Source organism: Amphiprion ocellaris, chromosome 12 (assembly GCF_022539595.1).
Source record: "Amphiprion ocellaris isolate individual 3 ecotype Okinawa chromosome 12, ASM2253959v1, whole genome shotgun sequence".
NCBI classification, from domain to species: domain Eukaryota; kingdom Metazoa; phylum Chordata; class Actinopteri; family Pomacentridae; genus Amphiprion; species Amphiprion ocellaris.
This window is the reverse complement of record NC_072777.1, coordinates 31,982,490-32,007,449: the sequence shown is the minus strand read 5'-3', so window position 1 is coordinate 32,007,449 and position 24,960 is coordinate 31,982,490. Positions and strand designations below refer to the sequence as shown.

The 24,960-nt window shown below is 37.6% G+C and overlaps 2 protein-coding genes across 7 annotated transcripts in view; one reads left to right on the top strand and one right to left on the bottom strand.

The window, feature by feature from the left end:
• atad2b (ATPase family AAA domain containing 2B) overlaps positions 1–20,767 on the top strand; it is a 100,638-nt gene extending 79,871 nt beyond the window's left edge. The window contains exons 27-28 of the mRNA XM_023277729.3: positions 4,125–4,253; positions 17,489–20,767. Coding sequence (XP_023133497.1) covers positions 4,125–4,253; positions 17,489–17,530 — 171 coding nt within the window. The 3' untranslated portion in view covers positions 17,531–20,767. The remainder of the gene's footprint in view (positions 1–4,124; positions 4,254–17,488) is intronic.
• A 1,214-nt stretch (positions 20,768–21,981) lies between these two features.
• LOC111569679 (kelch-like protein 29) overlaps positions 21,982–24,960 on the bottom strand; it is a 339,950-nt gene continuing 336,971 nt past the window's right edge. For all 6 annotated transcript variants that reach the window (XM_055016003.1, XM_055016000.1, XM_055016002.1 and 3 more), the window contains one exon: positions 21,982–23,380. In XM_055016003.1, the coding sequence (XP_054871978.1) occupies positions 23,197–23,380 (184 nt within the window). In that variant the 3' untranslated portion in view covers positions 21,982–23,196. The remainder of the gene's footprint in view (positions 23,381–24,960) is intronic.

Here is a 24,960-nt window from a genome sequence, read left to right as displayed (position 1 = left end):
ATATAAAATCTCACCTGGAGAATCGTGCCATTAATATACCTCCATATTCTATTATTTTTCGTTATTCTCTAAAGCCGTCCCACCTCTTTCTGCTCCGTCTGTGGCCTCAAGGGGCGTGTGGATAGATAGAGATGTGAGTAAAGATGGAGAGGGAAGATGGAGCAGGGAGTTTAGAGGGAGTGAGGTTAAATGGCCCATGTCAGTAGTAGTCTTTAACACATGGGATTACTGCCCTTTTGTGTGCGCTGAGCTCACTCAGTCACTGAGCCCTGTGTAAGACACACTCACACCATTTACCCCACACTGTCGCCGACATCCTGATCAGGCCGACAAAGGCTGGGAAGTACACCGCCGCAATCAGCTCGCTAACAGTAGGAGGACGACGAGGAGGGAAGGGAGTGAAAGACAAATACATTGGAAGCAAAGGTTGTTGTGCAGGAGTGTTGTGTCTGAAATGGGGTTGAGGAGGAGGTCAGGAGAGGCTCTGTTAAACATCGAAAATGGCTCGAGGTGAGAAGACGTGCTATAAAGGAGAGAAGATGCACTTAAGGCAAGGCTTGGAAAACATGATAAAAAGAAAGAGATGCAGCCGGGTGAGAGGAAAGCTTGAGGAATGCCGTACATTATTACACATGTGAGATTGGTTGTAATGATGCTAATTAAAGCTTTTATGCGTGTGTTGTTAAAACTGGCGTCTCGCTGTGATGTGCTCCATTTGGTCCCTTTTATATGTGTTCTCATGGCTGGTTTGAAACTATGAAACCTTTCCTGTATGTATAAAAGAGAGAGGGAGAGATACCACTAAAATATGCTTAATATGGAGCAGCTAATGGCACTTTGTAGAGGTATCCGTGATGATGGCTATCACTCTGCATGAATCGTGAACATTAGAGGCTTGTTTTAGTAGTCTTAACTTCTGCTGCATGTCGACATTATTTGTCGGGGGACTTATCAGATTAGCCAGGTGGAGGTTTTTATGTCAAAGGCATTTTGCTGGTGAGTTCTCCTATACTGCCAGATTAAGTTATGCAAGTGTTTGAAAGGTATTATCTACTCAGAGTTATGTTTCCAGGCTGTTGACTTCAGTGTGATAAGCATTCAGCGGAAGTCAAACCGTGAAAGTATACAAGAGAGACAAGTAGATCTTTCCATAAGTCCTGACTGCCAGCTACTTTATCATGAATAACAAACAAATATGTATGTGTGATATATATATATTGTATCTATTAGTTTCAAAACAATAAAAGTGAGATAATAGAGAAACTTTCTTATCTGTCTATCAGTCCTACCTGCACATGTCCTATATAAATCACTTGAGAGGCTGTAAGCTGCTGAGCAGAGAGCCATCTTCACTTTTATTACAGATATTAGCAAAATAATTGATGATAAAACACCTAGGAGCTTCACTGATTGCACAGATAGGGGACATCCTCATTAAACAGGCTGTTTTGGGATATACAGACTTTGCAGTTAGGGTTTAAAAAGTCCACTGAAAGCACTGCATGTTTATGGTTTTGTTGGTTAATTATCTCTTTTTACGTTGTCCGTTTTGCAGTAGAATGTCTCTAAGATTCAAATACACACTCAAATGTGTGGTATGAGGAAAATGTTGGTTTTTAATGTCCGAAAGTGTTTTTTTCATATTTTTTGCCACTATTCAATTATGTAGACAAGTGTCAGATGGACCAAATCATGTTCTACCAATTGAATAAGATGTTATAGAACTTTGCACATAGTATATGTGATCAAGTGCGTATGTTTTTCCACATCATAGAGTCCGTCAGTGGTCTCTGTTTATGTTTGTTGTGCTTTGTGCGTAACCAAGTGGTAACTCTTAAATTATACCTGCTTACTGCCTACAGATGTGGAGTGGAAAAGCAGAGAATAAAAGTTGGAGGAGGGATAGTGAGAAAAGCTAGAGACAGCAGAGGTGTAAATAAGTAAATACAAATGAGCAAATCTAATGATTTTGAGTCACAAAAGTTTGGATCAGTCAAGAATAGGTGAGATTTCAAACACTGAACAGACTCTGTGGTCTAAAACACCTAAGAATTCTCATTTACAATAAATCTTGACATGTTTATAGTCAGGTAGACAATCTCATTAAAACATGCAATAATTAAAATCAATGTATATGATGGAGTAGTGACATAAGAATGTACCAGAGGCCACTAAAGTTGGACTTTTATTGCCAAAACCTTCTCTCCTTGTTCTTGTAAAAAGCCTTGGAAAATGGTGAAAGTTTCTTTTCATTAGTATTGACTGTGTTCAAGCTCAAGTTAATTTATAAGTCGAAATTCAACATCTTAAAACATTTATGCTTATAATTGCATCATAAATTCAAGTTGGAAAACATTGTGCTGAAAAAAGTTTGAGATAAATGACTTCCAACTCTCAAAACTTCAGGTGTCATTTCTCTTGTTTGCTACTGGTGTGGTGTGATCGGTTTCAGTAATGACGCAAAACATTTGAAAACAAGAAAGCAGAGCCCTGACAAGGCCTAATACCGTTCATAATACTGTCATTGATTACTTTTAAGAAGTGTACAGTTGCCAAAGTTGGTCCTGATGATTTCCTAGGGGACTTTTACAGTCAGTGTTGTTTAAAGAACCCATATTCAGTTTTGGGTTTTTTTTTCCCTTTCCCTTTTTATTGTGTTTTATAGCTGCTTTTTGTGCAAGGAAAATGTCTGTAAACTTACCAACGTCCACCGAAGACACTGCTCCTTAAACGCCTGAAACACCGTGTTCGAAGATTAGGGTTTTCTTCTGTCACGTATCTATGTCATCATGTAACATATTTGCTTAACACCTGGCTGGCAGCTAGCTTGACCCTCAAACAACAAATAATTACTAGAGCTGCTTCTGCTAGAGTTTCATGTTTCTTTCTATATTCATAGACTTGAGGTTACAGTATGTAACTAACCTTACCTAGTTTTATTGAGCTAGCTGACCAATCGGAGCAGATTAGGCTTTTTGGGAGGCAGGTCTTAAAGAGGCAGGCGCTAAAATGAAACATTTCAGACAGAGGGTGAGAAGAAGTGTTGCAGTTTGAGAAAAATCATGTTTTTTGAGCAGTAAAGCATCTAAGCATATTCTAGTAGACCCCAAAATTAAATGGATAAACCTGTAACTGAGCATAATAGAGGCTCTTGAATATCATTCTGGCAAATATGTGCCAGTTTAAAGAGCTAAACATGGTCGAGTTGGCTTTGCATAATGTGTCAGCTGTGATATTTGATATGTTCACAGTCACGATGGGTCTCAGTGGCAACTCATGTTGTGTTCAAGCTATTGGTTCTGAAAAGTAAAGAACAAGTATTGTTCATGTTCAAGACCATATTTGTGGTCGTGAGTTAAGAGGGTTGTAGTATTGAGTTTCTGCTGAAGTTTCTCTTGATTTGAAACCTCCATTTAACTTTAATCAGGCCAACCGTCACTTAAACAGAAATCATTGTCAGATGGAGTGCGGTGATTAATACAGTGCTAACCTTTTTCCTCTGTAATTTTTCTTTTGCTCACTGTAATTATATCTCAGACATTTTCTGATGAGAAGCTCTGACAAACATCCATGTCTTATTAATCATGATATTGCCTTGATTTTATGTGTTTAACACGTGGTGCTGCTGCTGCCTCGCTCTCACACAAACACACACAGCAATTCGTTTCCGTTGAGGTTTCCCTGTTTGCCTTGTGTCAGTGATGATAACTTTAATTATTGTGCCTTTGCTGTCTCAGTCCATGCATTCTGATGAGCCTTGTGTTTAAATAGACTCGCTCACACACGCAGACTTTAGCTTGGGTAAAATGTGAAGAACAGGTCAATTAAAAGGGCCTTTGACTGTCCAGAATGTTTTAATTAAAGTAGCAGTGAAATGTAAACTTGGTTCTAATTATGATTAGCCTTAATTAGCTGTCACTCTGATCTTAATTGCTTTTGAATACAGCTGACCTCTAAATGCTGCATCTCCACGCACCAACATCACAGCTTGGTTATTCAGCCCTGATTTAGTCTACGTCGTTACTGCCTCTCTGTACACGTAGCAATAATGCATGGTATGTATCTTTCTCTAGATTAAACTTTAATGTTGTATTTCTAACATTTGTTTGCATCATTTTCCTCAGGCCATACTGGCTATGGTGGTGAAGAAGAGCGAGGGTTACAGCGTGGAGCAGCTGGAGAGACTCTACTCTCTTCTCAGCCAGTGTATCTACCAGCACCGCAGAGAGTACGACAAGACTCAGCTACTGGAGGTCAGTAAGGCTGTTATTTTAGCGATAAATCTATCAACTATTTTACCAATTAGTTGATTCATCCATGCGATATATGTATTGATTTAAGAAGGATAAGTGTAGTAACAATGTACAGTAATGATAGAGGGATTTGTGCAATAGCAAAAAAGAGATATTTGCAATATAATCATGGGTAAATGTTCATTAATTACTGCTTGTTAGCTTGCCTTAGTGCCCCAGTGGTTGTCTGTTATGTGTACTAAGTGTTATCGCTTGTTGCCTGTTTTGCTTTTTTATATGTCTTTGTTCAGTTATGGTTTTATGTTATTTGTAATTTCTTTATTTTTGATCTACCGATGGGTCTCGAGATGGAAATTAGCCGTACAGCTACAATCTCTCGTATTTATGTGGAAATATACATGAATACGAAATGTCCCATTTTGAAAAATTTTAATAAACGGGTTCCCAGATAGGTCAACTGGTTGAGCGAGCGACCCATGAACGCAGTGGCCTGGGTTCTATTCCAGCTCATGGCCTTTTACTGCTTATCTTCCCGCCATTCTTCTCCCTGCTTTCCTGTCTGCCTTTCTACTGCGCCTGACAAATAAAGCAGACAAAAGGCCAAAAAAAATAGACATAATTATAATAAACATAGTCTAAACAAGCCACTTTATTCCAGAAAAATGGAATTAACCATTTCATTTGAGTTCAAATCTGAGGAGTTTTGAGTGTATTCAGCAGCCACCAGAAGGAAATATATTTGAAAAAGCTTTCCCTGCTAATGAAAAGGCAACACTTAGACTTGTTTTGCCTTTTGTGGTGGTTTTTCTTCCAGAATGGCATCTGTGTGTTTTCTCTTCAGGTGTTAATGGATTGTGCTAGTGGTGCCATTGAAAGTTTGCCCAGTGTATAAACTGTGTTTTTGTTTTGTGCTAATTTGAAGTACTTGCCTTGGATCTTTGGAAACTTTCACTTTCACAAACTCGACCAAGTTGGATTCTGCTGCAAACAGCGATTTCTAAAACTTTAGCATTGAGTACATGTGGAGCCTGACGTCATGATGCAGCTATGGAAGAAAAACATTTGTCACAATGAACTGACTGACTTCAGAAAAAAATGTAAAAAACATGAGTTGGTTTAAAATATTGATGAATTTTCAGGGATTATGCTGATGAATCCTGACAGGCTTCGAGTCCAGAGAAAAACATACTTTCAGCCAGTCAAAATAAGTCGTAAAGCATGTGTTTCCAAAAGTACGTGCAGTTTTAGGATGAAGATAAATTAATGGATAGCTATAAAGCCAAATAATACCATATAGTTGGTCAGAGAGTTGGTTTGAGACTCAACGTTGCAAGTTGGCCAATGCGTTAAATGGCTATTAATTAATTTTTAGCATTTTTTTTAAGAGCAAAAATGTTTGAAACTCGCTCTTTCCAATTACATATTTCATGTTTTGTATGATGGAACACTTAATATCCGAGTGGTTAAGGTGCATAACGAGGTTGCAAATCAGTCGGGCTCTACCTCCACACATTTACCATGTTTAATAAAGCAAAAAACTCTAAAGAAAAAGAATCTTGTTAATTTTTTTGTTTGAACGAATTAAGCACTTAGAATATAGAAACTTTGGCTCAGAAAATGGTAATGGGATTTTTTTTTTTTTTTAATATCACAAGACATTATACAGTGTAGACTTACCAACAGATAAGTCCAGCAGATTAATTGGAAGTTAAAGTAACTGTTAATTGCAGCTCCTCGTTATCACACAGATGCTTTAACAGCTTGTTGAATGATGAGCAGGAAGCAGGTTTAAACCTCTAAGACAGTGAAGCTCAACTCACTTTGCTCGGGGCAAAACAAACAAACAAACAAACAATGATATTTCTCAGATAAAATGAATAAATAAACAGTAAAAGGCTCAAAACTTATCTTTCTTTGAAATGATTTGTTTTCAAATTCACAGCCAACGCACTATTCTCAATGCTTACTATCTGAAGAAACAAAAAAAAACCCTCAGTTTTCAGTTAAGACAGATATCCAGTATGTAGGTGGAGCTGAGCAGCAGTGGTGGAAATACAGGATTTTTATTTTTTGTGGCCTTTGTACTCCCGAATATCATCTAATGAGGACATGTAAACAATTATGTTGTGCTTGTGAGACCTAGAAATATAAAGCAACTCCAGGAACAAAATAATTCATAAGAGTTAGCCCACAATATTTGACAAATCAAATATATTCCACTTCTTAGATTAAAAACTGTAATTTATCCTTGTGATCTGAGGTAATTGCAATTTAAAACTGTATTCCAAGTCAAGCACAAAAACAAATAAAGTCGAAATGTAATTTTTCTCTTAAAAATAACAGAATGTTAATTTACATTTGCGCACCCGACTTTTCATTTGATTGAATTTGATCAAACTTAGAAAATAAAGAGGAGTTTCTTATTAATGTAGCATAATGACGACTTTGTGGAGATCAAGGTCTTAAAATGTGAAATCATTAAACACTGCAGTAAACACATAATTTATACATTTATGGTTGCACTTCAAGGAATGTTTTCTTTTACTCAGACCAAGTCTCTGGAAAATGCTCCAAATAACAGACCTGTTGCATACCAACTAAGTGTTATGTAAAGCAGGTTTGTTTGTGTGATGCAATTCATACACAAAAGCAATTCAGAGCGCTTCACATAGTGCATTAATGTGTTTTAGAAGAGACAAAAACAGCATGAAAGCAAATTAAAAGTTAGGAACAAATAAAGGAGTCGACTTTGAACTTCAAGCAGTTTTTGGGTGTTTTTTGTTTTTTGATCCTGCCACATTATTCCTTATTGTAGGTTCTTTTTTTCTCTGCAGTATAAAGTCCTTGACCTCTGTGGAAACAGAACAATCACGGCTAGAAGTAGAGAGAATAAATATTCTTCTGTGCAGTGTAAACCATCAAAAAGAAAGACAAAAGTTATGTTTCTTTGATTTTTTGTTTTCCAAAACATTGCCAAAAAAGGGAAATCAACATGTGCACCTTTTTTTCCTGCGTGGCCAAAGATGTCATAAAGAAAATTGATGGCTTTACATTTTTAAAACTTCTACAAACTGGACATTTTTTCCACACTTCTCTCCACTTTCTAGTTCTAGAAAGGTGTATCTTCCAACAACTTGCTGACAACTTGCACCTCCTTTAGTTTATAGCACAAATATATTTTATTTTCCTCTCTGTGTCTCTAATTTGTTTCCATGTTAATCTCTGTGTAAACACTGCCTGCAGTTCAGCCTAAGAGAGTCAGGTTGCATAAAAGAGCACAGCGTTTTATTGTCGTCTTCACAGAATCCAGTTTATTTTTAGCTTGTTTTTAAATGTGACGTAGAATAAAGTAGTTTAGATGAAATATCACGATTTTAAGATTAGTTTTGACATGCCACGCATACAAGACTGTCGAAAAATTCTTGTTTAAATTTGCATTTTTAGCACACTTTTAAATGCAACATGTAGAATAAAATGATTTTGATGAAATATCGGGATTTTAAGCTTCGATTTGGAATCATGTCACGCCTGCTTTCAAAGACTGTAGCAGCACAAATTGAATTTTCTCTTTTACAGAATCCCATGGAAACTATTTATTTTCAATTTTTAAAAAAAATGAGACATGTAGACTACAGTGAATTTGATTAAATATCACAATTTTAAGCTCTAGTTTTGGAACCACATCATGCATACCTTCAAACACTGTTGGAAAGTCGAAAATCTGATGCGTCAAGGAGTACAAGATTTTATTTTCTCATTTACAGAACCCTCTGCAAATTTGTACTTTTAGCAGATTTTTAAATGTATCATGTAGAGTAAAGTGATTCTGATGAAATACCACAAGTTGAAGCTTAGATTTGGAACCACATGTCATGCATGTTTTCAGACTGTTAGAAAGTTGATGCTTCAGGCTTTGATAAATGGTGTAATATTGGCAGTTTTTTTTAAAGATTACATGCCTTTATAATAATAATAATAATAATAATAATAATAATAATAATAATAATAATAATAATAATAATAATAATAATAATAATAACTTTATTTATAGACCCTTAAGAACAACATTCGCAAAGTGCTTTGACAGTTAAAACATGCAACACAGACAATCAAACAAGCTGTAGGAGACAAAACAGAGCAGTTAATTAGATATAAATAGTACAAATGACAATAGTTTAAATGAATAATTTGCTAGATTAACATGCAACTCAAACAAGAGAACTTAGGCTGTTTGAAAATTAAAGAACAAGACTGAGGGTTAAAATTACAACTCAAAAAAAATGTAGAATCAAAGAATTAGACATCACACCAATGAACGAAAGTAAAATAAAACAAAACAGAGCATGTAAAATAAACAGGACATAATACAGAATAAAACACTAAAACTAATTCAAGCTAAAAGCCTTAAAGGCCATTAAAGCCTTTCAAACCTACCTGTTGGTTTTGGGGTTCAGAGGTTGAAAGAATAAAATAAATGAAAGTTTAAAGCAGAATTTAGTGGCCCAATAATTAAAGCACTGGGCAGCGTAATTTATGTAAGGATTACCAGAAAAGAAATGCCCTCAGTAGAAGGGAAGTTTTCCTTTTTTTCTAAATTTCTAATCTCTTTTGACAACATTCCACACAGAGAAAGCTGCTGTATATTTTCCCAGAATCCCATCTGGTCATCTGCCGCTGCTGTAGGATGTCAGTGCTGACAGTGGGGCCGGGAATGGCAGCGTCCTGGCGCCGGTAGCCAGAACCGGCTGTCAGGATGTCAGAGAGGGGAAGCGGCGAGAAGGGAGGGAGAGCAGTCAGCCAGGTGGTGCCGCCTGTCGACAGGCCGGCTGGCGGAGGCCGGGAGGGGCTCGTGTCTGGGTTCATTTCATACTGCCAGCCCAAATGGGTGTTTCAGGAGCAGAAATGTCAGCTCATCTGGCACGTGTTTTGTTTGCCTGTGTTGACCAACACGCACCCCGACTCCGCGGCAGGTCATCTCGCCGTAACTCCCCAGAGAACGAGAAAGAAAAACCAAGCACACAGACACACATGATGCCGGACGCGGAGGCTGCAGCCATTTCCACTTAATGTTGCACTCGCTTGGTATTTGTGTCTAAGTTGTAGAGCCGAGTGAAATGGAGCGTGTCCGTACATTTGTCTAGTTTACTCTCCCCCCGTCCTCCTCTGGTTATGGCTTGTCTCGGCGCTGGAGAAGAGCTGACCTTTTAGCAGATGGAGTGGACTGCACCCTGCTTTCAGTTAAAGCCAGAGGGACCATATCTGCTCTGTGCACAGCAACATGCCAACTCCGTTCCTATCAGCAGACTGGTTGTTCGCGTTGCCCCAGCCGTAGCCTCGGCGCTGCAAACTGTTTTGCCTTGTGTCTCAGACAGCAATTAAAGACTTTGTAAGAGCCTTGGACCTTTAACCTGGATCTGTGCCGTGCCAGAGCTGGTCAAGTTAGCGGAGCGTCTTAAGATCTGTTATTTCTATGCTTGTTTGGTGTGCTTGCCGCTGAAGATTCTGGCCTGCGGGTCATTTAATATAACTTTTTTCCTACTTGTTTATACAAAATAACATCAGGGGTCAAATGTTAAATTTTTCCTAAGACATGCTGGACTTTCAGCTCCGTTTAGTTAGTCCATTTTGTCTTTTGTTATTGTTCTTGTGTGGAAGGTGGTGAAATGTAGATTCCACTTTATGATGTGTATAGTAGGCCTCATTTTCTTGAATAAATGATTAGTTGCTTGTCTGTTGGGTTAGAATTGTCAGAAACTGGTGAAAAATGTTGATCATTGTTTCCCACAACCCAAAATGAAGTCCCTCAGATGTTTGTTTTTTTCTACAACCCAAAGATAATCAGTTTACTGTCATAGAGGAGGAAGGAAAATGGAAAATATTCAAATTTAAGCAGCTGGACTCAGTGAATATATTTGTCATAACCCTCTGAAACCCAAAATCTATCAGCAGGTTTGAAAGTCATGCTATCTTTTATAAATACATCATAAACTGTAAAAACTGAGAATTCTGATTTTCAACCTTCCAACGGTGCTTAACGCAGGGTTCTGTTGTGAAAATCACCAAATCTCAGCTTAAAATGGAGAATTTTTTTCTACATTTTATTTAAAAATTGCCAAAGATTAACCACTTGCACCAGATTTTGTGAAAAAGAAAAAAATCTGCACTCTCTAAGCTGCATCTAAGAAACCACGAGTGTCTCCACTGTAATTAACAGTCATGTGACAAAAAAAGCCCTGTGAATATTCAGCTGAACTGCAGGCAGGGTGTCAACATAGCAGACAGAAGACAATTATGGAAAGAAATTAGAGCGCGTTACGCCCAGCCTAGGGGTGCTCGAACATAACATGAAGGGCCATCTTTCACTGATCCAAGCAGCCACAAAATGCGTTTTCTCAAAGAACTGAAGTGTTTATTTACAATAACTGAGAAGTGCTAAACAAAGGATGTGACTGAACAAAAGAACAAAGGAGGGGTAAAGTTTTAAATTCAGAGTGAGTGAAACTAAAATAACAAACAAAAACCCCACTAATCTGTTAAGCAAGACTGGTCTGCAAATACAAAAACTGGTAAAAGAAAAACACAGTCTTACCTCCCTAAAGTAACTTAAACATGAGAAAAACCCGGTTAGCCCAAAAGTGGCAGCTCACTCCTGCAATACATAGTACTATAGATATCTCACAATTTACTAAACAGTGAAAGAATTGTGCTTGATGTGTGCCGGTCGGAATCAGTGATAGATGGATGACACGCCCTCTGATCCGGAAACAACGTCATCCTTCCGCCTTTAGTGCCGGCCTTTACGGTTGCCAGACCAATCTAGACCAAGACTAGACCCATAGACTGTAGGAAAGTTTTCTTTTAAAAATCTTCCCGATGTCAGCTTGGATAAAAGTTTGGTTGTGTGCAACATGTGCAACAAAGAGTTTTCTGATCATCACAGCACTTGAAGCTGACAGCATCACTTCAGTGTAAAACATGTTGCTGTTAGCACCAGAGCTAACGTTAGCTACAACAGTCCAGGTACCAGCTAATGGTGTAGCCATCCCATAATAGACCGCTTTAGAAGACACTGAAAGTGCTTGAGTTTAGAAAAAGTCTTAAAATGTTGAGTATAATTGCTGTAATTGCACTTTGAGTTTGCAGTAATCTGTGAATGTAGTAGACAGAGGAAAAATGCAGATAAATATGAATGAAACATTTTAGTTGTTTAAGTTATTACGCCGCCAAAGAGGCAGAGTAATAACTTAAACTACAAAAATTATATCTGTTTTAATAACTTAATGATAAACTTTTAGTTTATGAACTATTTTTGTTTATAAATAGAAATGTATATTCCTAAAAAACGAACCATCAAAATGACACCATTTATCAGACCCAGAAACTATGAAAATAGAATGAATCTGTGGATTTTCAACTTTCTGAATATCCTTGAACTACTTACGCTTATGTTATGTGCCATACAGTGGAAAATCCAAACTAAATCCAGGCTTTAGATCATCAAAATCACTTTTTTCTATATGTTCCATTTTTAAACTGCATTCATTTTATAAATTTAAAATTATGAACACATATATGTCTATTCATTGATTCAACCAATTAATTATCACGATTAATTAATTGCAACACCTGTGATTAATTACATAAATTACCACTAATATATACATGACCGCAGTTGTAACAGAGCGACTGAAAACAAAATGTAATCAATAGATCAATACAATAAATGCAACATGGCTCAAAAACGGTATACAGCAAAGTTGTTGGAGGACGATGCTTTCAGCACAGTGAAACCCAGTTTGTAGAGGCTGTAAAAATATTGGCTTTTTTGCCAATAACCTATATGCCAATATTGTCCAACTCTCAATTTCGGATTCCGATATCAACCAATATCAATATATGTGGGCTTGGATATAATTCCAAACCACAGACATATTGTTAGTCAGGCACAGTAAGCTTGTTACTGCAGCCACACTTGCAAGGCTTAACGTGAAAATTAATTCGGAAGCCTGAGCTTTTTTTGCTTTTGGGTGGGGATCAGAGTACAGTCTCGCTAAAAAATTAGAAATTAAGATATCTGCCTTCGCAAACTCGGACTACAGATTATAATAATACCAAAAAATGGTCAGTATGTCGTGGTAGGTATTCCATCTGACTACAACATGGGACAAATATATTATTAGCAACCAATCAGTACAAGACATGGAAAAAGGACATTGATTCACCTTTTAAGAATATATGCACCATTTGCACTATTTATTCTGAATTACAACTATATAAACAGTTACAGTGCAAAAAAAACAAAAAAAACAAACGAAAAAAAACTAAATGAATAAAAATATAATTTATAACAGGAAACTATAGTTCAGTTCAAATAATCGGACATCCCTAACATAAATGGTAAGTATCAGTCGTATGCGGCGCCGGTATTTTTCTTGAAAAACCTGGAGAAAGTTGTTTGTGTTGGATCCAAGTTTATTAAAGTTTTTGGAAGACAAATAATCAAAGAAACTCAACTTTTGTTTGTGCTTTTTTAAATGATTTATGGCATTCTAACTTTGCTATTCTGCAGAGAAAGCATTTTTGAGTGTCTCTCTACTTCTAGCCATGGTTGTGCTGTTTGACTTCTGTGAAAAGTCCACAGTGAGGTTAAAAAAAAAAAAAAAAAACATTGCTTGAGGTTAGAACATTACTTCAAATCCATTATCCGAATAGAAAAATAGTTGGCAATTAATTTAATAGCTGCCATCTAATTGAATAATCATTGCAGCTTTTCTGCATGTGTTTGGAGCATGTGATGACAGCAAGTCAGGATTTGAGGAGTTATGGCGTCTATTGAAACAAAAGACAAGACACTTTGTACCGATGTTGAAAAGTCATCTAAAGAGAAAACCTTCATCAAACAAGCAGTGAAATCCATTTCTCCACTGACAGCAGCCTCTGTAGAACAGAATGCACTGCAGCCTCAGCTTTCATCACAACGAATCTGTTGTCAGCAGCTCGTGAAACAACACCTTCATCCAGGAACAATACACAACACTGTTCTCTCTCCACTCTCTTTTCTCTTTCCTGGAAATGAACAAAAACAAACAAAAAATAAACACTTATATTGTTGTTGTCTTTTCTCTGCTACCCTGCGTGCCACGGAGAAGCCAGTTCTCCCAGAGGTGGTGGAAGATTAGATCTGGGAAATCTGAGCTGGAGGTAGATGAGATGGCTTCAGACGAGGTGGCCGCATCCGACTCATTTATACCACTTTTGCCACAAATCGGTCAAACATCGCAAAACGATGACAAGCACAGAGCGTGCTTAACCCTGGTGTCGTCCTGCGGGTCAAAATTGACCCGTTTTAAAGTTTGAAAATGTGGAAAAAAATATATTTTCACGGTGAAACTTCTGATATCTACATTTCAATTTTTGGGGGAAATTTTTGAACATTTTTAGTGGAAAAAAGGAAATGTAAAAAAAAAAAATCTCTTTTAGAACATTCAGAAAAAAATCAACCAAAATCCAGCGATTTTTTTTTTCTGAATGTTCTTAAAGAAAATTTTATAAGTTTTTACTGATATATATGTAATCACTTTAGATATTTTTAGGATTTTTTTTGGAAGATTTTTACTAATTTTTTTGAAAATATTTACAGGGATTTTCTTGCCAAATTTGGGGGATTTATTTATTTTTTTGAAATAAAACTTTTAAGGGAAATTTTTAAGGAATTATTGGAATTTTTTTCCTGAAGGTTTTGCAAATTTTCAGAAACTTTGGGAATTCTTTTGCTGAATTTTTGGATTTTTTTCAGACAAGGAAACAATATTTCTTGGTGCCTGTAAATGAAGACGACAGGAGGGTTAATGTGCAGCATTGATGGCCCCGTTAGGAAATAAAACTTACAAACTTGCTATTGGACCTTCTTGCCATGTAGGTCCAGGCGTGCTAGAGAAGGAGCAGCTCAGGCCTCGTTTTGCTTCGGCGAGACGGAGGGTTGGTCGGTGGTTTTCCAGGATGACAGTGTTCTCGGCCCTCCGGCAGATAAACTTGATATCACAGAGGTGTGAAGTGTCGAGGCAGTGTAGAGCTTATTTGCATGTTGCTGTGTGGGCGTACAGTAAAACAGGGCAAACAGACAGGTGTTAAGAGCGAAGATGTGTCTAAAACATGGGCTTTGGGTTTCATAGCTGCTGTGACCTGCTGCTGCTGATAGCTGCGGGGGTGTGAAGAAGTGCTAAGTGCTTATTTTATGTTCTAAATGAATCACGGGCCATGTAGCTTCAGTCGGAATGAACTGCGATATATGTTAAGTATAGTTTGCGCTATATTTAGCTTGTTAAATAAACAGCCGTGTGGTCTGCAAACACTAATTAGTTGCATTTTGATGTGTCAGTTGCAGTTTGTGTGATGACTTTTACTGAAAACAATCATCAGCGGTGACTAGGTTGACTAGTTTGGGGCATTTAGGGCAGTTGTTCTAGGTCTTAGTCATGTTAAGTAGATGAATATAGTGCCAGTGAAACACTAAACTGAATCTAACTGACGTGCAGTGGCTGAACAATGTTGGTATTCAGCACGTGATGTGGATTATTTATCAGAATCAGAAATACTTAATTCGTCTCAGAGGGGAAGTTGCTTCTGTTGCTCCCATTCAAAGTTTTAAAATAGGATAAAGATGAGTAGAAAAAATATGACCCTAACATATAAACACAAGCAGAAAAATATAAGCGTAAAAATGTACATTTTACTAGGAAAATAAAAATGCCAGTATACAGGGTGATAAATAACAGAGTTCTAATTGCGTTATTGAGGGTGATGAAGTGAATATGAGTTAACTTTAGAGAGCTGGATGGTTGATTACTGATATAAAATGCTGATATCATGTTGTTGTTGGTTTTTAGCAGCTGCGCTTTAACCAAATACCAATCTCCTCCAGTAAAGTTATGGATGAGGAGTTATGCCATCAGGTTTCTATAATAAAAAACTAAATTTAAAAGTGTGTTTTAATTTGGCTTTCTGTATGTCATGAGGATTTTTAATACAGTAGAATGATGTTAGGGATTTATGACTTTCTGTTTGTGGGGAATGTGATTGGTTGCTTACTTGAAGCCACTTCCTGTTTAAGATGGCTTCTTTTCATCAGAAACTGTTTGCCTGATGAAGGTTTAGCACCAGAATTGTTGTGCATCAATATGCTTTTGTAGAGTTTGTTGTCTGTTTTCAATTTTTTGATATGCTTGTATCAATCCGTCTCATGAAACAGGTGTACTAAATGTTCTTTTGTATCGTTTACCAACCTCTAGACATAATTACCAGCCAAAATTGTGAATAAATCTACTGATGAGGACGTCTGAGTATCTCAAAATGGCATTTAATCGACCTAATTAAGTGTTCAGAAACGCCATTTAAGCCTAAGTCATCGCAGAAATTCAAGAACATTTCCAAACCAATCAACCTGATAGTCAAGTTGTTTTGGCAACATTTCACACAAGTCCATGGTTCGATTCCCAGCTGGTTGGAACATTTTCTGCTCGTCCTTTCCCTGCTCCCTCTCCCCATATTTTCTTTCTTTCTTATTCCTCACTGTTACTCTCAAAAAAGGCATAAAATTCCCCAGAAATTTTCAAAAAATTAATCCAAGCTAGCTTTTGAAAAAAACAAAACGTGACATATTCAGTTCACTGCCTTTGTTCCACTAACAGTATAAAATATATTCATTTCATTACCATTTAAAGTTAGAAAAATCTGCAATTAAAGAAAAACAACCTTTTCTCCCCTCTTTTCTATATTTTTTTCACATTTATTTTAATGCTCTATATCTGCTTCTGTGTTTGTCTGAAGTCTTTATCATTGTAAAAATTCCACAAATCTTAAATCAGTGTTGTGCTGAACAGCTGAGCTGATGTATGAACTAATAACTTCAGCTTTAATGAAACCATTCCAGGGTTTTTCAGGCTGAGAATGGACCACTTGGGGGAGATTATTCACAACAGCAAAGATCAGTCTGCCTACTGTGAAGGCAATGTGTCTGTGTTAAGAAATCTATGAATTTTCCAGATATTTCAGACCATTTGATAAGCATAAATGTAAATTATGTGTGAGTAAATGAAACTGCAATTGGCAGTACTGGTTAAAAACATATTTGTTTTTCTATTCTCAGTTTTCATCATTTTGGCTCTGTCTGGAATGTCTTTAGGGGGACCCCAAAGATTGATTATTGTAAGAAAAACACTGCTTTTCTGTCTATCTATTTTGGGAGTAACTGCTATAGTCTCCATTATCAGCTTGAAATCTTGAATGGAAAATGTGCTAATAGTTGGTAAATATTAAGGATGTCTGATAGTATCGGCCCGATATTGGCATAAAAATGTAATATCAGTCAATATCGTTATCGGTTTTATCATGAAAACAGGTAAAATAATGCCTGGATGAGGGAGGGAGAGAGGGAAAGTGTGAACAGACAGTGTTTACATTTGAAAAGCCTTGCTGCATTTTAGAATGCATCCAATGGGGCATCACAATAAAATTAGGCATGAAGTGTTAATTCCTGACAGGAGATATGTGGTGGCACAACGGTTAAGTTCTAGGCTACTGAACTGAAGGTCTGAGGTTCAAACCCTGATGCATCATCGATAGATATATGTGAGCTACATCGATAACTCACATATATCGCTATCAGAAAATCGCTATTGGAAAATATTGGTTATTGGCAAAAAAGCCAATATCGGACATTACTATTAAATATGTAAAAAGTCTCTGTTATTGCCATTCTTTTTGTGTGTAGATGTGGAATGTTTAGTGCTTGACTGTCCCTTTCCTGGAAAAGTTTCTCCCTCTTTATGTGTAAAATTGCTTTCTGCTGTAAAGTTTCAACTTTTCTTGAAATTGGTGTCTTGTTGCAGCGTCTGTCGCACTGACTCAGCCATTCAGATGAGAGAAAACACCCAGTGTAACATCTTCAAGGCATTAATCACGGTCTATTGCAGGCTAACATCCATCTCTCTTCCTCTGGCTCTGTTCAGATTTAGTCAGTGTCAAACTCTGCTGTTTTCACGCTGAGAAAAATCGCCTGTCTCATTCTAGCACAGCTTTGCTTCATTTTACATCATTTATCATGGTGAAAGCTGTTGTTTGCTGTGGGAAATTTCCAAGTAATATTGAAACCGCGGTGCACAGATGCTTTTATGCACACAGCCGAGTTTGCTGGTTGTAACCGGGCGTGATGTGTTTGTGTGTCTTCTCTGTTGCAGGAGATGGAGGAGAGAATCCAGCATTTTGATACATTCCTGTGAGACGGAGGGGGGAAGACTAATACCTATTATCAGGTAGATCCTGGGACCACAAAGACACACAAACTGAGTGAAGTGAGAGTGAAGGAGTCCAGTCCTCGACACAAAAACACACACAACAAAAAGACCCACGGAAAATGCCCTCCTCTGTCGTCTGGAGGGAAACGAGGACAGAGACATTCAATGGTGCTATCGTCTCAGGAAACCTGGCCAGATCCAGACCCATTCTACACAACCAAACTCCCCCGGAGGTGTGTCAAGTCAACACAAACACAAACACCACAACAACGCAACAACACACCGACGGTGACGGGCAACACTGGTGCTACTCGGGTGCTAATCCTAACCTTTTATCCATGCTGCTCTTTGGGAACACTTCTTCTAACTCCGGATGACTAGCAAAACCAACAGATCGGGTGATGTCTTATCTTCTCTCCGGAGCAGGCGGTGCATACACACTTTTAAAAAAAATACACACACTCACACAGAATAACATCTCTTTCTTGGGTACAGTCACTCAGAGCCTCACCAGCAGGAGTGTGGATGCAGAGCGCTGCTAGGAGACGATATTGCCACGCTATTTGTCGTGGCTCTTTTTTTGTTTTGGTTTTTTTTTTTTAAAGCCACTTGATTTTTTTTTTTTTTTTTTTTACATCTGAGCCACCCCAGTTTACAAAGAAGTTTCACCGCAGACACACAAAACCCCCGATGAGGTTAGAATCCAGTCACAGTGTTCATCTCGGAGCGTAGCATTAGCATTAGCCAGCGGCGGTCAATCTGTGAAACCCTCCTCGCTCGCTCACTCGCCTCAGTTGTTCCGTCGACCTCCTCTTCCTCCTCTTCTTCACTACATTTTCACAGTATGAATGTGTTCCCTCTCCGCTCAAGCTGTGCCCGCCAGTTTATTATTATTATTATTGTTGATATTCCTTTTTTTTTTCTTTTTCCTCCCCGGCTGAGGAACTGGAAGCAGTACAAATCGGTCAGTAGTTTGCACTGCCTAGCATGTGCCTTATTTTGAAAACCTCATATGATATATTTAGTAGGATATGTTGATTTGTGATAATGAAACATGGCTCCTAGTTTTGGGGGTGGGTCTTAATCACTGAGGTCACCTTGAAGCAAAAAAATAATAATAATATCGAGATGCCATTAGAAGATCGATTCCAGACATATTTAGTTGATGCATCTCTACAATAAATCTTTCCTTCCTGTCTGGTCAGATGTGTGTGAATATTGTTACCATATTTAAATGTATTCATGTCCTGTTGAAGCTGAGGTGAGAGGTCGACACCACCAGCCTTCCTTTCAGTTTTTCATATGCAAAAACCCCCCCCTGAAAACACCAGTAATGCGAGTCAAATGATTTATCGTGCCAAGTGTTATCCCACTCCTTCGGAAGGTGCTGACGTTCGCTGGCGTTCTGTTTCCAACTACATTAGCTGGTCATAGCTAAAAATCTGTATTATGTCGTGTATCATTTTTTACCTTTTTTTAAATGAAAATGCTTTGCTTGAATTGTCTTCTTTTTAGTTCTTGCATGGGTTGTGAATCCATAATGAACAAGGCCATTCTAGGCAGTGCCCGTCACTAAAAGTGTACAAGTGATTATTTTTCCTCCTCTTTTCAAATGTGTGACTTTTTTACGGATTTATTTCTGTTTTTCTCAACACCAGACAAGAGAATCTGGATTCTCACCTGTGGCCAACAAACACACGATATGTTTTCTCCTAACTGTAGAAGCTTTATGAAGAGTTTTCATGCCATATTTAGCAGGTGTAGACTGGAGAAACCCTTTTTTGTGTGTTTTTTTTTTCTCTCCGAGCACCTGATTCCTCAAAAAAAAAAAAAGAAAAAAAAACTCGGTGCAACTCTTAAACCCCAGCTCACCTCTGCCTTTTTTTCTCAGATTCTTGGTGACAAAACAGAAAAAAAAGAAGCAAAATGAAAAACCGTATGCAAACTGGCAACGACAGGTTAGCACTTGGACTACTGCAGAGAGAAAAAAACCAACGCTACCTCAGCTTAATTTATTTTAAACGCGAAAAACAAACTGTTTACTGGGTACAAAAGCAGTATTTTTTTCCTCCCCCACGTGAAAATACTGTTGCGACATCCACAGCGTACCGACAGCGGTGCCAGATCAGCGCCGCCACAGCGGCTGCAGTAATCCAAGAGTCGTTTATATCTCTGATTGTTATGTATGTTTGCATTTGAGCCACATGATGATTGCATACATTTTAAAGGATATTTCAAGGACTGTATATTTGATTGCTTTCGGTTCATTTCTACTGACACCGAGGAGGATCTGCTCCTCTCGCATCTCCTCACCTTCTTCTCTCAGAGAGCGTTTTCTGCCTCTTTTACACACCCATTGCCTTTTTTTTTTTTTTTTTTTAAAAGTTTTTTTCTTCATTGCAGATTTTTCATCTCATGACTCTGATTATTTATTATTATTATTAAACACGTTTAACACCTAATATTCAATAAGTTTGTCTTTTTGTACTTTTATTTTGGAATTTAGCAGAATTGGGAAGCATCGTGCGTTCGTTTTTGCCGTCTTTTTTTTGTTTTTTGTTAGTTTTTTTGCATAGCGTTTGTGTAGCAGGTTTATTTGGCGTGTACGGGGGAATAAAAGGGTTTACAGGTCTCTCAGGTTCAACACGCGACAACATGCTCTGTCAGCTTCTTCTATTTATTTCGTCGTTCTGATGTTTTTCTTTGGTTGGAGGCGGTTACAGATCGTGGCATACTGGAACATTAGGATCTTAAAATGAACTGTTTCTGTCTAGTACATCCCAGTAAGAGACCTTTTAAATGTTGTTCACTTTGTCTCCAGTTTCTGCCAAAAAAAGCTTATTTTTATGAATTTCTAAAACACATTTGGACATAAAATATGACTAATTAAATGTCATACATTTTGTTCTTCCTTTTCTTATGTTAAATCGTAGCCAGTTTGGACTAACAACCAATTTTTGTCTGGTAGTTGAAACTACTTAGTCCAGTATGCAGAAGGAAAAAAAAAGGTTTATTTCCTCCATGACTTTGTTCTTCCTAGTTTTTCCTTTCCTCACGACTAATTTAGACTGCTCATAGCTTTGTCCGTTCTGTTTGTTTTTGTGTATTTAACACACCTGTTCGCAATTGTTACTTTAGTGTAAGTTATATTTGAAATGAAACATTTACTGTATTTCTCAAATAAACTGCTGTGATATACTTGAATAAAGGTGCAAACTGTAATTTTGAAGTTTTCATTTTTAAATTGTGGAAAAATACACGGGTAGTTGAAAACAAAAATAAAGATTCCCTTTTTTAGAAGCTGCCCCGACTGATGTTGGTGGAGATCAATATGGCTACCAAACTAGTTGTAGGCTGGAAATCTAGCCCATTTTCTGTGTATAATTTTGAAGAAGTTTAATACTTAAATTAGTCAGATAATTATCTATAATAATAAATATTATTGTAGGATCTTAACCTTATTATTTATGTTAATCTAGTTAATTTATAATTTAGGGTAATATATGTCATATTTATATTATGTAAATTTCTTAACATTTAAATTATTTACATATATTATCCTACATTACAAATTAACCAGATCCAATTAAATATTAAGGTTAAGACCCTACAGTATTTATTATAAAAAAAACTTCCCTCATTAATTAAAATATTAGCTGAGATCCTACATTTTATATACTGTATGTAATAATTTTTTGTACCCAAATAATTTAAATGTTAAGGTTAAGACCCTACTACATTATTATGTAAATGTACATAATATAAATATTACATATACTACCCTGCAATAATATTTATTATTATATAAAATTACCAGACTACTTTAAATATTAACCCTCATGTTGTCCTGCGGGTCACAATTGACCCGTTTTAAAGTTTGAAAATGTGGGGGAAAAAAAAATTTCACAGTGAAACTTCTGATGTTCATATTTTCAACATTTTTGGGAAATCTTTGAACATTTTTTGGTGGAAGAAAAGAAATGTTAAAAATGTTTCTTAAGAACATTCTCAAAAAAAATCATTTTTTTGTGAATGTTCTTAAAGAAAATAGAAGTTTTACTGATATATATGTAATTACTTTAGATACTTTTAGGATTTTTTGGAAGATTTTTACAAATTTTTTGAAAATATTTCCTTCTTCCTGAAGATTTTGCAAATTTTCAGAAATTTGGGGAATTTTTTTTCTGAATTTTTGGATTTTTTTCAGACAAAATTTTTTTGGGTGCTCGTAAATGAGGACAACAGGAGGATTAAGGTTTTAGCTTCTACAACATTCTACACAGAAAATAGGAGAGATTTCCACCCTACAACTAGTTTGGTAGCTGTTAAAGTTGTTTTATTTGATTTTTTTTTACCCTAAACAGAGTGATGAATCACCTCTCATGTTGCATCTAAAAGCCCCATAAAACATCAGACAAAAACCAGACTTGACAAGGTTTTCATGTTCTGGTATATGTATTAGTTTTCAATAATAACAACTGTTAATTTCTCCTTTTTGGGTACAGATTTACAGACATACCATTTTGAATCCAACCTATCAGTTTGTTTTGTTTTTTTTCTAAAAACATTTATACAGAATTACCTCAGGTTTTTAAAATATACATATTTCCTTCCTGTATTTACAGAATACCAACCGCACATCATCTGTGGGTTGCAATGAAACACGTCGTAGAAAACAGAAAAGGGTGGATTTATGAAAAAAATCAAAACATGGATCAACAGATAACATCTATGGTAACAGTCACAGGTGAATATTGTGCTTTTTTTCCAGAGGAACTGTCCCAACTTCAACATCTGATCAGTGGAAGGAGGAATTCCCTCTTTCTCCAAATACCAGAGTACAAATGAAAATGGAAAGAACAAGCTGCTCACACTGCAGATGATGTTTCAATCAGGCTGGAACTGCAGCAAAAACAGAAAGATTTCCTCCTTTTTAAACCCCACCCCACCCAAAATTGATCACTTTTTCTGCTGTTCAGCAAGTCATTAAAAGAAAGTGGGTTACACAGAGTTCAAAATCTGGTTCTGAAATCACCTCACAGGAGGAATTATTTGCTTCCTGGTACACGAGGAGAGAGAAGAAACCCTTCAGATCTGCTGATAAAAGAGGAAAACAGTCCTTTCCTTCGCTTTTCCCCCTGTCCTGTAGATGTCGCTACTGAGAAAACACAACAGAGAAACTTGAACAAATGAAACCTACCACCTGGCGAATGTCAAAGGGACAAAAACGTGGAGTTGCGATGGCTTTCACTGAGCTGAGTTCATCCAAGAAACGACCGAATGGTGAATTCACAGAGACGGAACGGAACAAAACTTCATTAAAAAACAAAACAAGGAGCTTGTAAATTACTAAGAGGGTCCCTGTGCCTGTTGGATGAGGATGAACTACTACCATGACACATACAGTACTGGAGGTTAGGCATCGTCACCTGACATGGCTGTGTAGCTGAACATGAGTACATTCTGCACAGGGTTTTCATTTGAGGGGGTGGAGGGAAGGTAACAGTGTGGATGGATGCTGGCGTCAAGTCCGGAGGCTGCCGACCGACCGGCCGATTCGGCTCTCAGCTGCCGTCACACATCGTCCCACAACTGGAGCTCAGCTGGTGTTTTGGCGTCGAACCCGGTACGATTCGGGTGCCGAGCCGCCCTCAGCCGCTCTGGATGTACTTCTTGATGACCACGCAGCCGTGTCTGAAGAGCGGGCAGGGCATCGACTGCAGCAGCGTCCACGAGTTGGTGCAAGGGTCGAAGGTCTCCATGTTGCCGAGGGCCGGACCCTCGCTGCTCACGATGCCCCCCGTGGTGTAGATCTTCCCGTCCAGGATCACAGCGCTGCAGACACACAAGTCAGTTACGATCAGTAAAAGGTAGAATTCACTTTAAACTTAGAGCTGCAGACCAAAATGCAACCATTTTTTCCAAAAGTGTGCAAGTTCAAATGTTCATTACACTGATGTGGAGACGCTTTGGTAGCTGTCGCACCAGACGTTATGTTTAAAAATAGTACTTTTTCTTCTCTGGCTCAGTCAGTCTCACTTAGACAAGATAAAATTAGATAGAATTAGTCTTTTATCGTGACGATGGGCGTACGGTTGTTTATCTGTGCGCAACATTACTCAAAAACGGATTTGGATGAAATTTTCAGGGAAGGTCAGAAATGACACAAGGACCAAGTGATTAGATTTTGGCAGTGATGCAGCTTATAGTCTGGATCTACGGATTTGTTAAAGATTTCTGTATCACTGCAAGATATGGCGGTACGGCATCACTGTAACAAGAAAAGCACTCAGAGAGCGCAGTACTCCGTCAAGGCTGTTCATTCCTCCAAATGACCTGAGCACAGGTGTGTGTTATGCATGTGTACGTTATGTACGGATACTGAATCGCATAACCTACATATGAGTAAATTACTCTTATAAAGGTCTGCTGATCAGTTCATCACTTTTTGCAAGGCTTTGTTTTGCTAGTGTTAAAATAACCGTTCACTCCATGCTTTTATTTTGAAGGCGCATTTCTTTTAACGTTACAGGCTTTTATTTTTCAAATGTTTCACCTCAACATTTCCTGCTACGTTACGCATGAGTGCCTTAAATCTGCATTCTGTTAACTAGTCAGAAGAGCGATTGTGTTGAAGTCTGAGAAAATGAGCCACTTCTCCCCTGATCCGTCACCTCAGTAAACATTTTCCTAATGAGTTAATGGTCTCAATCGCTTCTTCAGCGCAGCACAATTTTCCATAATTACCATAATTTACTAAATGAACATCAGACTGTATTGAAGGAGACTTGAAACTTGCAGTTGAGACCATAAACTCAGTAGGAAAATGTTCACTGAGTCAGTAAATTAAGTGAGAAGTTGACTCAGTTTTTCATTGACTTCTATACAATCTGAGTCGCCCCCTGCTGGCCATTAGAAAAAGTGCAGTTTTTAAGCATTTTACATCGGCTTCACTTTTAAAACCAGAGACGATGCCATTTTTTATGGTTAGACGTTAGTGTGACTGCACAAAACAAATTTGTGAAATCCTCCTTCTACTTTTACACACTAGTTGCTCCTCTGTTGTATTTCTAAGTAGTTGCTCAGTAAATGTTTGCAAACCCCAGAATTTATTTTGCTGTTACCTGCAGTAACAAACAAATTTTGCTCAGTCAAGTTGTGCTAAAATTTTAAGTATTACAATCTAAAAGTTAAATATTGTATTTGTGTCGGAAAGCTATTCACACCGAATGTTGGGACGAAACCGTAATGAGACGTAATCAGTGTCGGGGGGATAAGTCGCTGAACAATGAGCGTGAGCCGGCGAGGCTTTGATTTGAGATAGATACGAGTCACAGCAGCAGAAATACTGTTTGTGTTGTTAATCACAATCAGACAACAAAGCCACACAAAGGCGACATCTCCACAAACACGGT